Consider the following 22,617-nt stretch of genomic DNA (forward strand, 5'->3'; position numbering starts at 1 on the left):
GTTTTCTGTGTCTAGTTCCTCTTTTTGCACAGCATGTGGAGCTGCCTCTGATGGGCAGCTTGATGTGATGCGATGTGATGTGATTTGCTCTATCCATTTGTCCATCAGTTCATTCAGTCCATTCTGTAGATGGTGGCACAGTGAGCTTAATAAGTTGAGAAAGCCGGCAAAGCACCACAAAGAAGCCCATTAGTTAAATGACCAGCATCTGTGAATATCGAAATCCATTAGAATCACAAATATTATCTTAATAATGCTCATTCAGATATATTCAGAGAAATGAACCAGTTTTCTATAGATAATATTAGGTAAATTGGCGGTCAATTAGAAATAAAAAACTTTCAATTTGTATTCAAATTGAAAAGAATATTATGAAAATGAACTAGATCCACATGTAGTACTTTAGTAGAGTCCAACTAAAGTCATAAAATGCAAAATTCACTCATTAATTCCAATGAACCAGTTTAGTTCATAAACTAATTCTTCCTTTAAAAAAGAACTGAAATTAATTAAAAATTTTTCCTTAAATCGAAATGCATGTAGTTAAATTAACTAGTTCCTCCCATCTCATTATGTAGAAGTTATGCATTATTTTAAAATTCATGTATAAATTTTTATAGTCAAAAATAATTTTTAGCTAAGAAAAAACTAGTTCGGTAAACCATATAAACTTTTCAATAAAACCCAGTAGAATATTAGCTATACGTGAGCTAGTTCTCGTTTGATAAGGACTCTCAATTCAGTGAATGAGTTCCAAGTCAATCAACTAAATGGTAGCTTCGCTATACAATTCTTCTCCACTGAACCATCCATCCATCCATCTGTGCAACAGCTGAGAGAGTGTAATCTGTATGAATGTAAACGGTCTACGTCTCGTGGGGGTTCTTTGTCTCTCTCTCTCTCTCTCACTCTCTCACTCGCTCTCTTTGTGCCTCTGTCTCTGTCTTAGTTTTTAGCTGTGTTACCGTTGCACGTTTTTCGTTTTGTTTTGATTTTGCTGCTTCTTCCCACACGCACACTTACACTCACACACACACACAGATACAGGCGCAATCAGTTAGTGCTAGCACACATAGATACTCAGTTAGTCAGTCGGCAATCGGCAGAGTGTTCAGTCGGCTTGTTCGTTTTGTTTTAATTCTTTTGCTTCGTCGCGCGAGTCCAAAGATAAAGAATGAAAATCGTGTTGGAACTGAACTGAACTGAACTGAACAGACAGACGGCTGTGGCCACAGTTCTAGATACTTTCGGCTAGCGCTCAGTCGCTCGCAGCTACGGCGGATGGCAGCAACAGAAACGACGAAATAAATAAATAAAACTGTTGCTTGGAAAAACTATACACGGGGGAAAGAGTTTTCGACTTTATTGTGAAGCAGACGCCGAGTGCGAGTGCTTGTCGCGCTTTTCTATTTTCGCCTCAAGTGCAGAGCCAGTTGCAAAATGAAATGAAATGGAATGAGAAACATCTTCTATATATAAAATACGCGCGTTTGTGTCTGTGTGTGTGTGTGTGTGTAGTTGTGTGTCTTACTTTCTAAAATAAAAATAATAATACATCTTGGCTCGGCAGCCTTGCAGCCCAATTTTGCCAAGTCAGTCTATGTAGTGCAGTGTACAATATGTTGGCCATCAAGGAGTGCCTCATACGCGAAGGCGTGCTCAATTTGGATAGTCCCATCCATGGCGGCTCGACCGCATCCACATCCACGCAGCGACACTTTCAGCTGCAGTCGAGCAAAAGCAGCGGCAATATGGATATGCCACGCTATCGCAGTTAGTATAAACATAGGCATACATATAGAGATATGGATGTGTATACTCAGATATATACAGATATGAAAACATTCGTATCGTACTTAGATACGTTTTGAACATTTGCAATTTGCAAACGCCTACGCCTACACTTTTAGACAGCTGCCCTGTAATTGAGTCTGTATATGTGTGTGTGTGTGTGTGTGTGTGTGTGTTCGATGACTACTTTTTTTCCGAGTGTAAACAAAGTGGGTATTACGATTGCAATGCATGTGGTGCAATATTTAAGTATATTTAGTTGCAAACTAATTGGGGTTTAAGCTAGCCAGTCAGCCAGCCAGCTGTTGTAATTTGTGTTAAATGCGTTGCTTAGACTTAGGTACTTTTTGTATATTTGTCGCCTTTTTGTGCTTATCTAAACAATGTGCTCATTGCAGAGTATTAGTCATTCGTATTTTGTTACGTGACTTGGCTTCTCACCTATACTCGAATTTATTGCTTAGTTTTTTTTTTTTGTGTTCGATTACCAAATAATAGTTTAATTTGCTTGTTATAGGGTATTACTCAGTCGTCATTTGCTCTTTTCTTCTCTTTGTGATATGTCACTTGTTATTTTTATTTATACTCAAATATATTGCTTAGCTTTGGGTATTTATTCGATTTCTTTGTTTATTGAAATCCATTGTTTAGTTGCTTTAATGTAGGGTATATTCGAGTCGTTTATTGTTTTACGTTTTATTTTTGACTTTAATCACAAACTGTTGATTAGTAAACGGTTTCCTCAGACATATATCAATTTCTTTGCTTATCTAAACAATAATATAATTGCCTTACTATAGGGTGTTATTGAGTCGCATATATTTTCATTTACTTATTAGTGTTTGTATATACATATATCGATTTCTTTTGCCATACTGCAATTATATTTTGTATATATTTTTTCAAGGTATAACATAGTTGTCTTACTATAGGGTATTAGCCAGTCGTATATTATTATAGCTTTATATTTATTTATTACAGCTTTTATATTTATATCGATTACCATATGCTGCTTGTCTTACTATAGGGTATCACTACAGAGTATACCTTAGTCGTATATAATTTCATTGACTATAACATCTGAGTTTCTATAGATTTATGTTTCCGAAATCCAATTAAATGCTGCTTGTTTTCATACAGTGTATTCCCTAGTCGTATATTGCCAGCATTACTCTGTGTATGTGTTCTATCACTTGTTATTTTTAGATTCTGGCGTCGTCTTCGTCCACTATCCATCGTCCACTGTCCACCGTCCACCGTCCAGTGTTCACCAGCTATCTCAGCAATTTCCTATATAAATTCTTTGCTATATTATTGTTTAATAACTGTTAATGATTTCTATAGCCTTTGTTTACCTACTACTAAATTGTTGTTGTGGCTCTTGCTGCCATTGTTATTGTCTTTTGCTCCCTACCCACATTACTGTCTGCCATATCATTTGATAAAAAGGGTTCAAAAGTTTAAACTTAGTTGGTCTGTCGTCCATATAAGCAACCGGAGATTGTGGTATTTGTTTATTATTGGTTGGTCGGCTCTTATTGTTGTTGTTGTTGTGATGTTGTAAAGCTGTCGGCTTTTATTTAATTTTGATTGTTTCAAGATAGCTATTTCACGTTGCTTGAACTACAACCGCCTTATAGAAGGGCTTAAGGGCCTAATAAACGCCAAAATGACGGCAGCCAACGATCCAACAAATATTCCAATCAAAAATCATTTGAAATCCCCATGAAGTTCTACAATAGAAGTTAGCTAGGCAATACAAAATTTGAGTTAAGTCTTTAGAAAAATATTTCCGAAATCTAAATAATGATTGCCAATTAGCTCATTTATCATTTCTGTCAAACAAAATAGCAAAATTTTGTCAGTCATTAGGCCTGAAGATTTTTAATAGATTTTTTCATCATCATCATCACAAAGAGAAAAAAATAATCATAAAAATAAATTTGAAAACTGGTTTAATGATAAAATTTTTAAATTTCTGTATTGTTATAGCACTATCTTAAAGATAATTTTCTTAGAGTTGTATAGAATAGCGATATCGTTCTAAAGTCTAGCATCTTTTAAAGATCTTTAAACCTAATGACTGATTAAATTATGGCATTTAAAATTTAAGGTTTCATATCGATTTCATAGAAATTAAAAAATCTATTGATTATTTAATAATAGACTTGATGGGCAGGTCCTATGGAAGAGCGTAAGAGGAAGTAGTTGTGCACATAACCTTTAAAGTTTTTGTAGTAAACGTGTTTATAATTGACGCACAGGAAGACAGGTAGAGGGGTCTATATAGAGTAAGCCGTTTATACTTAATGGGGTCTGAGCACAGGTCTTTCCGTCATTTAATTATATTCCTCAACATCAACTATCCTGTTTGGGGTATAAAAATAAATTCTATACAAAAGAAAAAGTGTAAATTGCCAAAGGGTCTCTTTGACCGAAAGACTGTGATATATAATACCAAGCCATGTGATATAAGGGCTTCGAATAATAGAAACAAAACAATTATAGCCCGAATCCCCAAAGAGTTCAAGGTTTAGATACTTTTAGTTCCAATTTAAATTTCATTTCTTAATGCTAATTAAAATCTTATATACACACAAGACTCTCCGTTCTTAACGGCACCGCCACATATGTAAGTGCCAGACTTGTAAAGAGATAAACCACGTGCCAAAGAGTTGAACATTTGATAGACAATCGATATGAGGAGAGATAACGATATGTGAGAGAATGAGTGAATTGTTCTTGATAATTAAATTTGTTGCATTGCACTGCATTGCATTGGCAGGCGGCATAAAAAACGTGAATGTTATTTTTAGAGTTTAGGGAGGAGACGGAGAGCAGCGCGAAGAGGCTGTCGATGTCGATGTGGATGTGGACTGTGGCTGTGTTGGAGGCACAGTTTCTTGTCTGCCACTTGACGATGGCGACAGCGACGGCGACGGCGACGTAATGTGGGCAGTTTGCCCTTGCGTTTAAAAATAAGACTTGCAACTGTAAACAGCGACTGCAAGAGCGACTATAAATTCAGTTTGCAGCTTTTTTTTTTTTTAAACACTGAAGCAATTGAGAAACTGAAGGCAGGGTATATGCATAGTTTTAACAGTGAAAAGGGGGTATATATATATATTATTGATGATGATTGAAAATCGAGTCGATGCAGGCGAGTCAAACTGTCTGTCTGCTCAAGCTTCTTTTCAATTGATAAGTTTTCGATTTTGATGAAATCATTAGAAATTTATATCAAAATTTTTGTTTGTTCAGCATTTCTAGGTGCTGACTTCATTCTCTAGATTATATTCTATGCTATGGATGCAAATATATATGCATTTATTTATGCTACAGATACAGATATAGACAATGCAGATATCTGTATATGAAAACTAAAATACAACTAAAGCAACAACAGCAACGGCATTTCTAAAGGGTTCGGGTAGCTACTAGTCGAGCACTCCCGACCCGTAGTACTCCAACTTGTTTGTTTATGCAGTATCGATTCCAATTTTTAGTGCCACACAAAGTGCGCTGCGAGGTTTTCTCCTGTTGTTTGACAATTTTCGATATGGAGTCGCATGTGGCAAGTTAGGTTTACTCAAAGCTTTGCCGTTTCTCTCCTTCACTTTCCATATTAATTATGCAACCAATGTGGCCGGCCGTGGCAAAAGCAAAACAATCGATCAATCAGCTTGCCACATACGAAAAAGAGAGGGAGAGACAGCGAGAGAGAGAGAGAGTGAGAGAGAAGTGTGGGGAGGTGGCAGCAACAACAAGGGGCAGAAGCGTTTGGTAATAGGCAGTCGAAGCCACAAAAATGTTGCACAGCCAATTTGTAGGCTGCTGTTCGATTGTGGTTGTTGGGTTGATTGTTGTTGTTACTGTTGTTGTTGTATGCAGTTTAGTTGCGCGAATCAACTCTCAGTTTTTTCTTATTTTTTTTTCTGCCAACAATTAGTTAGCCGACTTTTCCGCACAGAAGCGAAACCAAACGTTAACATGCAACCAACAAAAAAATTTTTTGTTTAATAAAACTGAAACGAGACGGCAAACTGCCAAAAAATATAGCAAATGCATTTTCTTGCGGACTTTGTTTATTTATTACGATATATATCTTATTTCTGAAATTTTTTGTATTTTAGAATTTGGCAAGCAAATTGCGATGGAGAATTCCGCGCAGAATTTGATTTTTGTTTGGGTTTCATACAAATTGTAATGAATTTTGGCTAATGCGTAATTCATTTGATAAGTAAATTCTAAAGGCAGAACGTGGTAGGAGAGATTCCATTGAAACTTAGTACGTCCATTGAAGGTTTTTAATTCAATTAAGTTTTATTGAAAAAGGGCATACATAGAGTGAGGGACGTAGAGCGGGGAACTTTTATAGATACTGTCTGGTGCGCGTGGGCGGGTCTTTCAATTTGATAAACCATAAATGTTGTGCTCTGTACCCACAACTCGACTCTCGCCCACACAAACGCATTCATCGCAGAGCCCTTCAATGGCCCCATTGAAACAATTAAAATAATTAAACAACTGTTGCCAAATGCCAGCCTTGATGTCTACCTACAATGAATTTGCTTAACATTTTAATAAACTCGATTTGTGTTGTCTAATTGAATTAATTATAAATTGGTTAAATATTTCATTTTTATGCTATGCTTATTTGTAATGCGAAAAGAAGGTATATTTGGTTGAGATTGAGGAGTAACTGTATATTTGGTTGAGATTGAGGAGTAACTGTATTTAAATTAGATGAATAGATAGGAGCATGTCCAATCAGTAAAAAGTATATAGAAAAAATATATAAATATATGTTCATTAATGTAGTAATACGACTAACTGGACTAAATTATATTAAACAAAATATAATATTTTTAAAGAATTTGAGTTGAATATTAAGCTTTATTAAGCTATATTATTTTTTATTTTTTTATTAATTTAGTTGATTTTTTAAGAACATTCCGAGCTTGATAAAGAAAATTGAGCAAAGAGAAGCACTAATGAATTCTAGAAATAGAGGAGAAAAAAGAATAAAAATTGAATATAAAGACTAAAATGCTTAAGACATTTTTTTTATGAATTTCAAGAAATGTTGAGAAAATGAATCCACTAAAATATTAGTGGCTACTAAAGCAGGGGGATAGAAATAAAAACTGCAGTTGCTTGTGCTCAAGCGTAATGTACTCTAAGCTCAATTTGATGTTTCTCTGCAATCGTAAATATTTTTATATTTTTTTATTCATAAGTACTTTAACTACATTGCATATAAACCGATTTGCCAAGGCAAAGCAATGTAAGGGCTAGGTCGAGTGTGCGCATACCTTGAGACGGCAGGCAGAGTATGTCGTCGAGATTGCATTTAACAGAATTCTCTATTGCGCTGTGTCCCCTCGCTAATGTGCTATAAAAAGCGGAGAGCAACCCTCACCTCACCTTGACATATTAGTACGAGTGCTCAGGTGCAATTTAATTGCTGCCAAGATTTAGTTGGCGCGACGGCAATGGGAACGAACGCCCACACCTGCTGTGTGGGTGGGGCAGCTTGTGCTTGTGCTCTTCATGGAGCAGCAGCAATACGTTTAGTTAAATTAAGATTTTATTAGATTTACTTTGCACTTTCCTTGACTCACTCTTTCTCTCTCCCTCTCTCTTCTCTCTCTGTTTCTTTCATGCAGAAACTACTTTTGCGGCCTCAAGTGACTTATCCACAGCATCCGCCACTGCCAAAACTAGCTGCCAGCAACAACAACAACAACAACAAGTAGAACAACAGCATAAGGAGCCATCAGACGAATCAGCTGGCTCGATAACACGAATCTCGTATCGGGGACAACATCCGCACTTTCATCATCATACAACGCCAGCCTATTATACGGACCTGCAGCTACGCATCCATACACCGAGTGCATCCGACGATGGTGCATTGAATGAGAATTATCAGAGTGTTTATAGTACGCCCAGCACTCAGCTAGTTGAGCAGCGTTGCTTTCCGGTTAAAGCCAGCAATCAGACGATCAGTCAACGTGCAAAATTTTTTCGACTTGGCGACTCTGTGTCCACAGAGAACAACAGCAACAACAACAGCAGCAACAGCAGCAGCAGAAGACGCCAACGCAACAGCAACGAACGCTGCGCCAAATCCTTGCCGCCCTCTGTGAACCCTACAAAAGGTGAAACCACCTACCAAAGCCAAATCCAAAACGAAATTCCTATTGCCAGTCGTAGTAGTAGTTGTTGTAGATCACCACCCGTTGTAGTTCAAGCTAGCATCCAAGTAGCTGGTGTTGCAGGTGCACAGACCAACGGACGCAACAGTCGGCATACACAGCGCTTTCAGCAGCGCTCCAGCAAGCGGGCCGTGCGTGTGCGTAGCGAATCGCGTCCGATTAGCGCGCTCTACGACATAATATGCAAGGAGAAGGGCCTCGACGTAGGCAACAGCAGCAGCAACAGCGCCAGCAGCAGAAGCAGCAGCAGCAACGAGGAGGAGCAGCAGCAGCAGAAGGAGCAACAGCAGCAGCCGCAACAGTTGAACAAAAGCAACACACTGGCGACCTTTTGGCCTTTGCACCATCAATATTACAGACATTCAATGAGCGGCAGCGGCAATCATCATCATCCATCGGATCAGTCGGATAAGCACCGCCAATTGACCAAGCAGAAGCGCATCGTCCGGGTGCTGCCCTCAGAGGAGCTCTCCACGGACGATGAATCGCATGCACTGCATCCTAGTCAAAAGACAACAAATCTGACACGGATCAAGGGCATTGAGGCCGAGCTAGAGGTGACGCCAGCAGCTGACGATCCTGTCGAGCCCCATCCAGTGAAGAGCCATGATCTATTGCATAAGTTGTCCTACTCGGCGCCCACTTCACAGCTGGTGTTGAGTTACAAGGATGGGCAGCCCATGAATACGGAGGGCCTGTTTGTGGAGCCACCGAAATTATCGATACCGGACATAACTCGTTGTGTCCAAAAGACCAGCAGCAAAAAGCTGGCAGCGAATGAGAATCAGCAAGATCAAGAGGAACTAAAATCTTCAAACTATGAGCCAGGGGAAGTGATCGAGACACTGGCACGCTGGCAAGAGGAGCTGTGCTCCACCATGGACAAGTCTGCGCAGTTCTTAAACGGTGCTAATGATCATAATAGTCATCATCATCAACATCCTCCTTATCAGCCTGAGCATCATTATCAGCATAATGAACTGTCCGCATCTCCCGACACACTCGATCATCAGCATTCAGTGACCGTAGACGATCCTCGCCAGAACCTCAACCAGACCCAGTCTCAGTCTCAGCCACTATCCAATCATCATCATCAGGCGACTAATGCACGCAGGTAAGTGGCTATTTATTCGAGAGCGAACTATAGTAAACCTACTATATATTTAACAGCTTAGCTTTGTTCATGTATATGTAGATCTTAAAATGTTACTGCAGTTCTGTCTGTAAATGCTTTTGTGTAAATATCATATAAATTTCATTAACTTCCTTTGGTCTTAGGATGATTTCTAGGTGGCTTAGAGACGATCGTTTGATATTGAAAGATTGAATCAACTGATCTGCTCAGAGTTCAGGGTATATCCTAGTCGGGGAGTCTCTGTTTTGTTTGTTTATATAAATTATTTTTCCAGTTAATACACTTTTGTATTCTATCCAACTTCCCATTAAGATCATAAACCTTTCATACCACACTCCTGCTTGAAAATCTTTCTTTTCAGCTGAAAGAGAAACTGAACTTTTATAGAAAACCATAAACAATTTGTTAAATGAACCATTGTCGTTTCTCAGCTAAATTTAGCTAAAGCTTAGAGCTTAACTCTCCACGTGATGAGCTTAGGGCATTCCTAATCCTTAACCGCTAAAACAAATCGCGTTCAATTGTGGTTACAGATCTTCACTCACAAATTGTGTTACACAATTCCAAAGCCGGGCCCCCAAAACAAATCAACAACAAATAACAACAACAACAACAAAACGAACATCAACAGCATCAGATTCGACTCTCTTGTTAACAAATCAAATCTGTATATTGTTAAAAAAAAATTTGTTAGTATTAATGCGCTGTTATGTTGTGTCTGTCCATTGTTTTGATTTGATATTTTCGATGTTCAATGTTGCCTGTTGGCTGTTGGTTGTTCGCTGTTCGCTATTCGCTGTCGGTAGAGACATCTTTAGCAGTGCCAGTGCCAGTGCAGCAGTTCCATCAATTATAATAAGATAAATCAAAAACGACGAATTTCGACCCCGACCCCGGAACCCGACTTTAGAAAGCACCTGTTGTACGGTCGAGACTTAAACAAAAATAAAAACTGACAAACCGAAAAACCGGGCGACAAGTTTTCCATAGGCTGTCCATCGGCTTTCGCTACAAAAATGCCTCATAAAAGCGACAACAGAAAAGAGACGAAAATTTAAAATACAAATTAGAAAAAGAAGTGGAAAATTGTCACACAAAAGAAAATAGAAGAAAAGAAACAACTAAGAGTGGTCTAGTCGGGAGTGCACGACCTCTCAATACCCTGAAGGTGTAGACAGAGGACGTAGGGATTAGATAAGTGCATAATATTTGTTTTTCTTGACAAAGTCAGGTTTATGTTTTTTATTCTATAGACTTTTATTATAAAGTTCTTCAGTTTTTATAGCTTAAGAGTTCGTAGAATAGAGATGGGCTAAAGTATCCCAAAAGAAAGAGGTCTTTAGGAATTATATCTATATATCCTGTTAATGAATACCCATAGACTTTCTAGGAATAACCATGCCATTGCCTTCAGCATTACATAAAATCAATATACCCCTTACTAAACGTTTACATCTCTCTCAAAGTATTCAAAAACTAGAGTGGAGAACTGTCAACAACAAGAAAAGCATTCAACATAGAATTTGTTAGGAAACCAAGAAAATTTGATTGCATTCAATTAAACCTTGATTTTTATTGTTTTGAGTATTAGCCTTGGAGATCTACTCGACTCTACGTTTTATGACCCAGTCAAGACTCAAAGGTGTCGCGTCGTCTCGTCGTCTGGCCGTGTCTTCTAACTAGTCCTGATTTCGCTTTCTGGCTTGGCGCGGCCGCGCTGCAGCTGCGCAGCCAAAAAGTGGCCAACCGGTTGCTCAATGGTGCATCACTTTTCCTTTTTCTTACCCCACCTCCGCCGCCTGCGCAAAAAGCTTTTCCTTGACATAGTCAACTAGTTGGAAAGTTCTTTTTAGCAATGCAGCAAGCAGACAAACAGCTGGATTGTCAAATCTCTGAAAGGCCTGCCTGCCTGCCAGATGATATATAAAAATTGGAAATTTCCATTTGGCAGATGTCTTCAAGTAATCGAAGAGGCGAGACGTTAATGATGATCTGTCTGTCTTCGACCTTCTTAATTGGAATAGCCTTGAGTGCACATAGTAATGTAACTTAAAGAGCTGATAGTTTTTCTGCTCGCTGATGCTGCCCAAAAGGGTATATTGGTTTTTGTGGATTGGAAAATGTAATGTGTGTTTGCGATTGTAGATAGAGATGTTTAAGACCTTAAAATGTCTCGACGCGTCATCTGATAAGAGACTTGAGCTTGTTTTGGAACTAGTAGATCGGAAAATGAGTAGCAGATTGAATTATATTCAATTATAGTAGATTAGAGCTAGTCCTTGGATGTTTTACAGGTGTCGTATTGTTAAGTTACTCTGGAGTAATGCCCATTATGGAGAGGTATTGATGGTTGACTGAGTCTTAAGATTGATTAAATATCTAAAAGTTGACTATTGTTGAGCTACTCTAAATTTATACCTATAAATCATAGAGTTGTGCTTATTATAAGGTTGCCAGATCGGCGAATATTGCTGAATCAGCTGTTTTTCCTCTAGGGTGCAACAATGTTGCAGTACAGATCTTAAACCTATGAAGAAATTATAAGTCATACTAAATCGTTTCAGACCAATTATTCTCTTAAATATATACAAACTCCTGCAGCTCTGCTTCTGCTTCTCGCTTTTGTTTGTTGTGGCATTGAGAAGTCGCGACGTATTTAGCTCTTGCAGCCTGATGAGCTGTGGCACGCAGCATTTTATTGACTAACCGAGTGGCTTACTGACTCACGACGCACGGCTCATGCTCGATGAGCAACTGCAATGCATTAAGGAAGTGAATCGCAGACCAGTTGCAGTCGTAGACGTGGACGCAGACGCATCAGCCAAATGGATATTATTTACATGACAAGAGCAGACGACATTGAGATATTTTTTTTTTTTTGGCTACCTGCGCATGCCCAGCAGCAGCAGCAGCAGCAACAGCCACAGCAACAAGCAACAGCAACTACAGTAAATAACTTGTTGCGCTTTGTTCTTGATGAGATAAAAGATATATGTGTGTACAACAGGAACACGACAGCAATATAGCAACACGAATGTGCAGATACGAATGAGAGCGGCTACCTGAGCAAAAGTTGAGACACAGTACAAATTGTATGTGCGAATTTTCGCTCTTTGAGTGTTTTCGTTTTTGAGTTTTGAGTTAATTTGTGGCTGCCAGTGAGTGTGTGTGTATGTATGTCTGTCTATGCATGTGTGTGTGTGTATCTGCAAGATACAAAAATACACAAAACAAGCGGCGGCAAAACCCAAACAGCCAGCAGCCAAAAAAAAAAACAACAACAACCTCTTGTTATTAGCTTCGCTCACTGGTTGTTGTTATTGTTGTTGTTGTTGTCGGCTGTTGGTTGTAGTTTCTTGTTGTTGTTGTTGTTGGTTATCGTCTCTGCAGCTTGGGTTAGCAGAGTTACTTTCAGTTTGCCCGTCGGCAGTTGTTGAGCGTGTTTGAAGGCGTCTAGCTGTGCCGCATCTAGCGGAACTCAACGAAAAATACGGTTTCTATCTTTCTCTTCATTTCCTTGGAAAATTTTGTAGTTAACTTGAGTTAGCCGCGTTAACAATTACAGTTACAAGTTGCTCGTAAGCTAGACGATCCTTTTCACACTTTTTTATTTATATTTATTTTATATATTTTCTTTGCCTGCAGATTCATAACTCGAACACCGCGTTCCGGCAGTCGTCAAAGTGCTGGCCACTCGTCCCCGCCACCGCCCGTTGGCTATTACAGCGATTCATCCAACAGCTCGCCATCGCCCACACGTAGGCACCATCAGCAGCAGCAACAGCAGCAGCAACAGCAGCAGCAGCAGCAATCAGCAGCAGGTGCAACAACAAAGACAACTGTTGATGTTGCAACTGCAACCGATCCGCAATCATCAACGAATGGCAACAGCTCCGCTTATGAGACAGCCGCCACATCTGTAATGACAAATGCCAGGCAGCTGCAGTTGCAGTCACAACACATCGAAGTTCCTAAGAGCACATCGACAGCATCCAACATCGTTCACCTTCGCCCCACAGCCGGCAACTCAGGTGAGTCGAGAAACTGAAAGAAAAAACCGTATTTGCTTTGTGCCGTTGTGTTTTGTCCTTTTGTCCGTCTACCTTGCTATTGTTGAGTGCCGTTTTATTCAATTGCTTGAACTGTTGAATTTTAATTAGATATAGATATGGATATATATAGATATATGCTATTCAACTAGCTTTTCAAATTATTATTGCCTGAATCATACACAATTTAATCCTGCTTTTTTATGCCTCTTCAATACTTTGTTAGGCAGCGTACTTTGTCTTTGGTATTTCTTACAATTATAGTATTTTATTTTGAGTATTTTCTGTATACCAAGCGAAGAAGGAACTTCAATTTTGTCCTTATCTCCTACAATCCTTATCTCGTAGATTCTTCAATCACCTTTCCTTACCTAGTAATTTCCACACTTACATATATATTTATTATGTATAATATTTTCGATATACCAACAATATCTCTCCCTAAAACTTATACATTTGATATGACTTTAATGATCGATCCTTATATAAGGAGATCCCACAATCCTTATCTAGTAGATCATTTAATGATTTATACCTGTGCCAACTCTCAAGTTTTCATCTCTTCAGCATTTTCGTCTTTACTTCTCTCAACCGCTTTTCCTGCTTTCCCACCAAAACAATAAACACCATAATTAGCTAGCCTTTCAGCTCCATCAGCCGTAAAGGTGAACTGTCAACATTACTAAAACTGCAAATTAGTTGAACTCTCAAGAGTCGAACACTTGAAAAATCTTGTTGCCACATTGCTATTTGATGTCTGTTGGAGCACTTAAAAGTAATTTGAACTAAATTAGATCTTGTACTGCTTGCCAATCGAGCGCAAATCTTTGCTAAGACCTTCAAAAATTGCTAACCAACAAAAAAACAACAAAAACAAAAACTTCGAAAAAAAAAACAAACTAAAATTAGACTTCAATACGTGTCCAACGAATTATATAAGAAACAATCACAATTTCAAAATAATTATTTATATTATGTCTAAAACAATTTTGCAATATTTTGCATTATCTGTAAATCTAAAGATTTGATTTTGTAATTTTTTGCATAGTTTATTTCGATGCGTCAAAAAAAAGGCAGACTTAGGCAAATCGAAGATTTCATTAAATTGCTAAACAGAGAGAAAGATAAAATATATAATGAGTATGCGACACGGCTGTGCCCATTTAATTTATTTATCAATTCAAATAAAAATATAAAAAACAACAAACTTTGATTCATTCAAAACTTTTTGCCATCTTCTTCTTCCTTTTTATTATCAATTTGTTAAACAGTTTCATAAAACATTTTGACAGTCTCTCATAACAACGGCGCTCGAGAAAGTGCCCAAAAAAAAACTTGATTGATTGACAAATTTACATAGTTCCAAAACCTCATCTGATAACTTCATATGTCATAATGAATATAAACCTCAATTTCCCACGAATCCCATAAAAGTTCTTCAATAGATCGAAGTTTAAAGTGTTTGTTTTTTTTTTCACTTTAGTTACCTTACTTAACCTAATTTTCGTTTGATTCGATTTGATTTACAAATTTTGCAACGATATATTTTTTATTATATATCTTTGTTTTTTTCTTGTGTTTTGGGGCTCGGCTTTATTGTTTGGGCTTCAACGTTATTAATTTCATTTCTTTGTTTGTTTCTCACTCTTGCCCCATGTGGACCTTTTTGTCTAGGGCCAATGCTCGTAGCATAAAGTTGACTGATCTCTGACTGACGGACATATGGACATTGAACCGAAGCAGCTCAACTTGTTTCTCTCTAACGTTTTGGCAAGCATTTACAAGATTATTTAACTCAAATGGGTCAGCCTCATGCGAGGCAAAGAACTAAGTTCTCAAAGAGAACTATTGAGTAGTTCTATATGGAGTTCATCTGCATGATTGTTCCATGATTGTAAACGGAATAAACAGGCGGGATCTATAATATAAAATATATATATATATTATATTTTATGGATCGAGAACAATAACCGAGTCAATTTAGATCTTTATGTTTGTCTATAAAAGATAAAGACTTGAAATCGTTCTGCTATATCACGAACAGCTCAAGTTTTGTTTATAAATGATCGATAATATGAATCTATAATTTTATCGATTGAAATCGATAGTAAAGTTTAGTTATTTGAGAATGTATTGCACGATTATAGTAGAGTATTAATATTTGCTAAAAATTTCTTTGGCTAGACTAGACGACTAGACGACTATAAAATACTTCAGTATTTGACTACCTAGCCCCATGGCCCCACCCAACATGGGGAAAAGCTTTCGTACATAGAAAGTTGTGCCGAACAATTTGCCAACAACGATCAAACAATCACACCCTATTGTTTTGATAGCATGTGATGCAATTAAAATGACTCGCACACACACACACACACACACACATACACTCTCTCTCACTCACACAACCTGGCACACATAGATATGAAATTGCTTAAATCTCTTCTGAAACATACTCACGCATATCCTTGCAAACATTTATCAATTGTGACGCAGCGCTACTCAATACTGTTGCCTCGACAAGCGCCAACAAACGCAGCATTCATTTCACTTGCAACATCAACAACAACAGCAACAGCCACAGCAACAGCAGTAACAGCAACAACAGCCGCTTTAACAATAACAGTCAGCAACATCAGCAACAGCAACAGCCTTGCCACGCCACGCCCATGCCACCCCTTGCCACGCCCAGAAGCAAAGCGCCATTGATAGTGCTTAAAGCAACAGCAGCAGCAGCAGCAACAGCAACAGTTGCTGCAGCAACAACAACAACTGCAACTGCAACTGCAACTACAACAGCAGCAGCAGCGTCGCCTTCAAAGCGACGCAAAAATTTGCTTTCGCCTCTGCGCATTGGCGGCAGCAGCAGCCACACGCCCCCGCAGTGTAGTCCGCTGTTGAGCAGCTCCTCATCCTCGCCCCAATCCTCGCCAGCGGTGCGCACAACCAAAGCCAGTCGTCTGCGTGCCGCAGCGCTCGGTGAGTTATTCATTCAATCATTTGATACCCGGTACCCATCTACACACACACACGCACACACATGCTCTCTACACTCTGCTCTCTATTGGTGTTGGTTTCCTAGTTGTAGCAAAGATATTATTGCTCATTGTTTTTGGTAGTTTTTGTTATCCCTTAATATGCTGAAGAATCCTAACTAACTGTCATTTCATGCTGTCTTCCCCACCATTTGCAATGCGCACCCACACACACACACAATCAGATCGCAAGAAAGAAGAGGAGCAGCATCAGCAGCCGCCGCATCCACGTCCACGCTTCACTTCGCCCAGTGCGCTGCGTACAAACTCCACGCCGCCTGGCCGACGCCTGAGCAGCTCGGAGCTGTCGCCCAAGCGCAGCAGCAGCAGCGGCTTCAACTCGGATACGCCAAGGAATACGGCACGATCGGCGTCGCAGCCAGCGGAGCCGGTGGAGCGACGCCCGTTGGTGGCCACGGCCAATAATCTATCCATGAAGCAGAATTTGAGCGAGCTGCACTTTACGGGCGGACCACTGAGTCCGGCCAAGGCCGAGTGCACATTGCACATGCGACCCAGAAGCTCCACAATGTGCGCCGAGGTGGAGCATGAGGACGGCAGTGGCGCCAGCGTGGGCAAGCAACGTGATAATCTGACCAACCTGCAGCTGAGTCCCGTGCAAAAGCACAAGCGAACTGTGAGTCAACTCTATATATAATATATCGATTCACTTAAGTATATTATTTATTTTTATTTTTCAGCCGGAAGCCTCACCTTTGCCGCGTCGCAGCGGTGATCGCGATAAATCAGCGAAACGCAAATCGAATCTGAATCGTTCATACAACGAGGAAGCCACCAAGGATAGCGGTAAGTGGGCCACCAAGCCAGAGGCCAACGGGCTGGCAGCAGCAGTGGTGTGGCTAGCAGAGGAGTGAGGCGAGGCCCGCTGTCTCATCCAATTTCGGGCATCATCGTCAGGCTTGATTGCCCCAGCGGTGATCGTGTAACAGAGGCTGTTGCATTGCTGCAACATTCAGTGCCTCGATCGGCGTCTCGTGCTCATCATCATCATGTGGCACGCAACGAGCATTCAACACGTTCAATACTTGCAACTGCATCACTGTGTATATCACGAAAGCTTCCTGCTCGAATCTGTTATACGTACCAGCTGTTTGCAATATGTTATACTGCTCCCACTGTCCAGTTGCATGTGTTTCTTGATTGTTTCTTGTTTCATTTCGTCAATTTCGTTTAGTTCAATTCATATTCATATTTCCTTTTTTGCCTTGCAGATGAGAATTCGTCCATGCGCCGGCGACGACGTCGTGAACTGGGCATGGCTCGTCCTTTGATGCCAGGGGATGATGAGTCGCTGCGAGAGCTGCTGCAGCAACCGCAGCCGCAGTCGCCTCCGCAGCCACTGCCGAGGAGCTCCTGCAGCGAATCTGCATCCAAATCGGAATCGTTGCGTCTGGCACGCGGCCTGAGCCAAAAGCTGAACGAGCGCACCAAAACGGATCTGGCCGAGATTAAGAAGATTGCCGAACAGGCCCAGGTGACATCTGGTCAGCATGAATCGGCGCTGCGACGCAAGAGCACGGATGAAATAGCTTCATCCTCGGCACTGGCTGCAGCCTCCGTCTCCACACAGAACTCGCCGCCTGCACCCAACCAGATTGTGTCCATACTGAAGAAGAAGGAGCACGCCTTTGGCGAGTGCAATTCGAGCGCCTCCAGCAATGCGTCGCCGGTGACGTTCTCGGCCACGGTGCTGGACACGCCGCTAGCGACGAGTAGCCGGAGCAAGCGTCAGGGCATACTGAAGAAGCGCTCGAGTCTGGATGAGTCGCGCTACTATTCTCGCTCCCATTCGCCCGATGAGCGAAGTATTCTGATCAAGTCGGCGCGTCGCAATTCCCTGGAGGAGGCGGGCATCACGCTCAGCTCGGGCCAGGCGCACGGCATCCTCAAGCAGAGCAGCTACGAGAGCTCCAAGAGCGATGGCTGTCCATCGGCAAACGAATCACAGCCGCATAGCATCCTGAAGAAGAAGGACTCGCTGTCGACTCCCTCGGATGGCGGTGGACACGTCTCGAAGCACGTTTCCATCTCGCAGGCGGTCACCTTGGCCGCCGCTGAGCTGGCCGCGCACGACGGCAGCCTCGCTGGCATCGAGGACAGTGAGGAGCACGAGATACGGCCCATCCTCAAGCAGGAGAGCACCTCCAGCGAGGAGGCAGCACGACCGCCAAAGCCCATACTAAAGAAAAAGTCGTTCGGTGAGGCCGATGAGCACGAGATTCGGCCCATACTCAAGAGCAGTCGCAAGAGCAGCCGCGAGGAATTCGATTTAAGTGAAGTGACCCAGGAATCTAATGACACCATTGCCAATGAGGCAAGCACAATGCGTCCCATATTGAAAACGGATTCCCCGTCGAAGCGTCGCTCCCTTGGCAACGCTCAGCTCGCTCAGGAAGAGAGCGCCACGAGTCTGCTCAAGCGTCGCACTCGCTCCCTGGAACGCCAGGATGCGCCGCCTGTCATGAATCTGGCTGCCGCCTTGGATGCCATAACCAATTCGCAGACGCCCGTTGATATTGTGACAACGCCATCAAACATCTCGGTGGCTGAACGCATCAAGCACATGGAAATGCTATCGACACCCCCGATGAGCAGCACGATTGGCCCAGCTGGTCTCAACAGCAGCTGGGACTCGCCGCTGCAGCAGACAACGCAGTTGAACGACTCCGGCGCCACGCCCAAACTGTTGAAGCCCAGTGTTCTACGCAGAGATCTCTACAAAGATCGTTACAAGACGCAGCCAGTGACCAGCGAGGAGAAGAGCTTGTGAGTATGATAAATGAGAAGAATGTGAATGTAGACTCTTGTGGGATCCCTCGGAATATTGGCATTTGTAGGACTTCTAGCATAAGAGAGCTTGAGCTACTCTTTAAGCGATCTCTATTGTAGGCTATAACAAATTGTATTTCATTTAGTTTTTAGTGAGGAGAAGAACTTCTAAGTATACTCTCTTAAGATCTCTCGGAATTTTGTTAGTTCTTTGGCTTCCAGTTTCAGGGGCATTTTCTAGGCTTCTTTGTAAATAACTCTGAGTGCACCTTGAGCAACTCTTTAAGCGATCTCCATTGCAAGTAGACTATCTTGAGAACCCTAGGAATCTTGTCAGTTGTCGGGCTTCCAGCTTCAGAGCTCACTTTCCAGACCCTCTCCAGGCCTCCACATTTACCTTGAGTCCAGTTTAAGCTACTCCTCAAATGCTTTCCATATAAGCCAATCACAAATTGCATTTCACTAAGTTGTTGTTGTCACCTTAAGCGGCTTATTGCTTGCCTAATTACCTCACTGACTGACTGACTGACCACTGAGCCCAACAGTGCTGCAGAAATAAAGTCGATGAAAAGAGAAGGTTGCGTTACTTGAGGGGCTTGAGTGGTTCGAGTGTGGCGGAATAGACTTGTTTAAATGTTGAGCCACTCATAGATTGATAACATTTCAATAAATTGAGAGCAATGCTTTTTGGTTGTGTGTGCTGCGTGTGAACGCAAGTTCAAGCGCAAATGACCTTGGTAGTTGCTATCTTTTTGGCAATTAGTATAAACACGCCCAAGAACTCTCATCACGCCCTTTTTCTGCGAATTCCCTGTGTGTGTGTCGGCGCCAATGGTACGCTCGTAAACCCCGTTTCCAGATAAATGTACCGCTCGTTACCAACTAGTATTTTCGACTGCTCAAAGAAGAATAGACCAAAGTAGAGAACCGACCGACAGACACCTTCTATTTAACGGGGTTTTCATGTCAGCATTTTATGTGCCTGGGCTTTTTTGTTCGTATACCTGGCTGCGTTTGTTCTGTTTGCCACACCTCTCGAGGCGTATCCGAAATTTCTGACGAACTCAACAAAAGCTGATATTGGGAATCATGTTTAGTATTCAGTTTTTTTAATATACTCTTTGAAAAAAATGAGGTGAAATGGAATCGTATGGATTGTAAAGAAAGTTGAATCCATTGTTGACATCTAGAAACTTTTCAGGATTTGTTCTACATTTTCCCTTTTTCCGAATTAAAAATTCTAAAAGTGGTTTTAATGTCTAAGGTCTTTAAGCAGTGTCATATTATTATATTATATTAAGCTTAATGCGCATCCTTAGATTTGAAATGGTATGTAAAAATACTATACAAATTAATACGTTAGCTTCCATTTTTCATCAAATTTTGTATTATAGAGTATTTGTTAGAGTATTCAAGCTTCGTCAATCATAAAACAAGCTATTTTATTACTATTCTTGGCACTCCCTCATATTATATTTCATATTTGTCAAGCCGTACTCAAGTACATATTCATATTCCATATATTCCAGCCTTTCCAGTTTCACTATATGTCAAGAGTATACAAGCGTCGTCAATCATATGAAATAAACTCTCTTTTGTTGCTATTCTTCGCACTCTGCCGCATTTGCATGCGCCGATCCGATTCGATGTATTGTCTATAGCTTTTAGCGACTGCCATTGTGATGCGCAAATTTATGCCAGCCATATTTGCAATGCCTCCTGTAAAGGGTAGCGCGCGAGGGTTTATGGGGGGCTTCTCAAGGCCCGTCTTTAGTGTTGTTTTTTTTTTTTTTTTCGAATAGTCAATGTGTTGCTTGGAGCGTTGCATTCAGTTGGCTGTCGCATGCGAAAGCGTCCACAGATACTTTTGACTTGGTTCGGTTAGCGATTGTTAAGGGTTGAGCGCTCTTCCTCTTCTCATGTTGTTCCAGCGTCGACAGAGCGAAAGAATGTTTGAGGCGTATATCAGAAAACGGTAAATAGAAAATGGAAAACTAGAAATAGAAAAATGGAAATCGTAACAGCATTGCCAATTGTGCAAGCCATAAAAATTCAACGACTCTGCGATAAGTGTTATACAAGAGGTGTGACGCGTTTTAATGGCCTACATTTGCAGCTATTGGCCAGATAACGTATACGACATCAAGGACTGTATACAGAGCTACATGTAGAGTATTTATAGTACATCTAGTAAACATGTGTTGTCTAACAAGTTAGGTAATAAAATAGTAGATTGACAATGATTAGATTATTGAATTGGCTGTTGGATGATGAGTACGTTAATATTTGGTGATTGAAAACTTTGGTAAATTCAATGTTTTTTTCGACCGTGAGTCAATTTGTGGCCAAAACCAAAAACATTCGGGAATTTCAATTATAAACTCGGTTTCAATTGAAGCCTAATTTTGACTAAGCCAAATTTTGTGACAAACTCTTTACCTAGATTTTCTCTTACCAAAGAGAAAAGTCAAGAATCGGAATGAAAAGTTTACGTACAACAAAGACATTTTGAAATTGTGGAAAATAGAGAGAGAGAAAATAGTGTACGAAAATAAATGTGCAGACCATGGGCAATAAAACGAAAACAAAGCTGAAAATAATTTAAATTTTGCTGTGGCCGCAATGGCAGCGCAGTCGACAGCGACGCCAACAGCGACAGCGGCAGAGGCGCCGCCGTTGATCGTCGGCTTCGCTTTGCCCACTTTGTTTTTACAAATTTTGCGCTCAGTTGCTCGCGATCGCCTTTTCAATTTTCAACGGGGCCGCTCCGGCTGAAAATTTTGTTTTTCATTTCGGGAAAATCTATTTGAAATGTATATGTGTGCGATTGCGTGCGTACATGTGTGTGTGTGTGTGTCAATATATAACGAGCGTAAATAAATAGTAAATCGTTATAAAAAAAGAAATAAAGAAGAGAAAAAAGCCAACTGATAACAAATATCAAATCTATCGGCTCTTGGTTCTTGGTTCTTATCAGCCGTCGCATAGGTAAAAGAAAACACAAAATCTATCAGTTTCCAAGCACCGGTCTCACGAAGCTGTCGCCAGTTGCTTTAGACACCGGTTATCGGGCAGTAGTAGTACCCATAGACAGACAGAGACGGTGATAGAGAGATAGGGAGAGGAAGTCGCTTCTCACCTGCCAAAAAGCGCGTGTTAATCGTTGTCATAGTCAGTTATTACATATAGCCAAATGGAAATGCTGCGGCAATAACATTTCGTAATGTTCTAAAAATAAGTCCATGGAAATTGTGCACTCAAATGGAAATACATATAAATTCCTCAACAAAATAAAAACACAAAATCCACAATTTTCTGTGAAATTTGCAAAAAAAAAAAAAAATGAAATGAAATTAATTTTATATTAGTGAACTACAAATAGGAGTGCAAAATTCAACAAAAATAATTTTTGGGTCAGAGACTGTGAAATGTGGTTAACCGTGGTTCGAATATTAGTCAAAAATTATTGAAATCATAATTATATAGTTATGTACATATATGTATATGTATTTATATATGTATATGTGCTATCGATCTTTTTTGCATTATATATACATATATATTTCAATAATATTGCCAGCTGTTTGGGATTTCCA

General features: G+C 40.5%; 1 protein-coding gene across 7 annotated transcripts in view; it reads left to right on the forward strand.

Moving 5' to 3' along the window:
• Window positions 1-22,617, forward strand: part of LOC6581429 (supervillin) — a 111,105-nt gene that overhangs the window by 46,420 nt on the left and 42,068 nt on the right. For 3 of the 7 annotated variants that reach the window (XM_044009626.1, XM_044009625.1, XM_032731897.2), the window contains exons 3-8: window positions 7,461-9,126; window positions 12,793-13,178; window positions 15,693-16,175; window positions 16,417-16,868; window positions 16,933-17,038; window positions 17,464-19,018. In XM_044009626.1, coding sequence (XP_043865561.1) covers window positions 7,461-9,126; window positions 12,793-13,178; window positions 15,693-16,175; window positions 16,417-16,868; window positions 16,933-17,038; window positions 17,464-19,018 — 4,648 coding nt within the window. Of the gene's footprint in view, window positions 1-1,536; window positions 1,774-7,460; window positions 9,127-12,792; window positions 13,179-15,692; window positions 16,176-16,416; window positions 16,869-16,932; window positions 17,039-17,463; window positions 19,019-20,925; window positions 20,997-22,617 lie in introns of those variants that run through there. The other 4 variants (XM_044009631.1, XM_044009630.1, XM_044009629.1 and 1 more) reach the window with 3 other exon arrangements.

Source organism: Drosophila mojavensis, unplaced genomic scaffold, assembly GCF_018153725.1.
Source record: "Drosophila mojavensis isolate 15081-1352.22 unplaced genomic scaffold, ASM1815372v1 contig_74, whole genome shotgun sequence".
Classification (NCBI taxonomy): Eukaryota; Metazoa; Arthropoda; class Insecta; order Diptera; family Drosophilidae; genus Drosophila; species Drosophila mojavensis.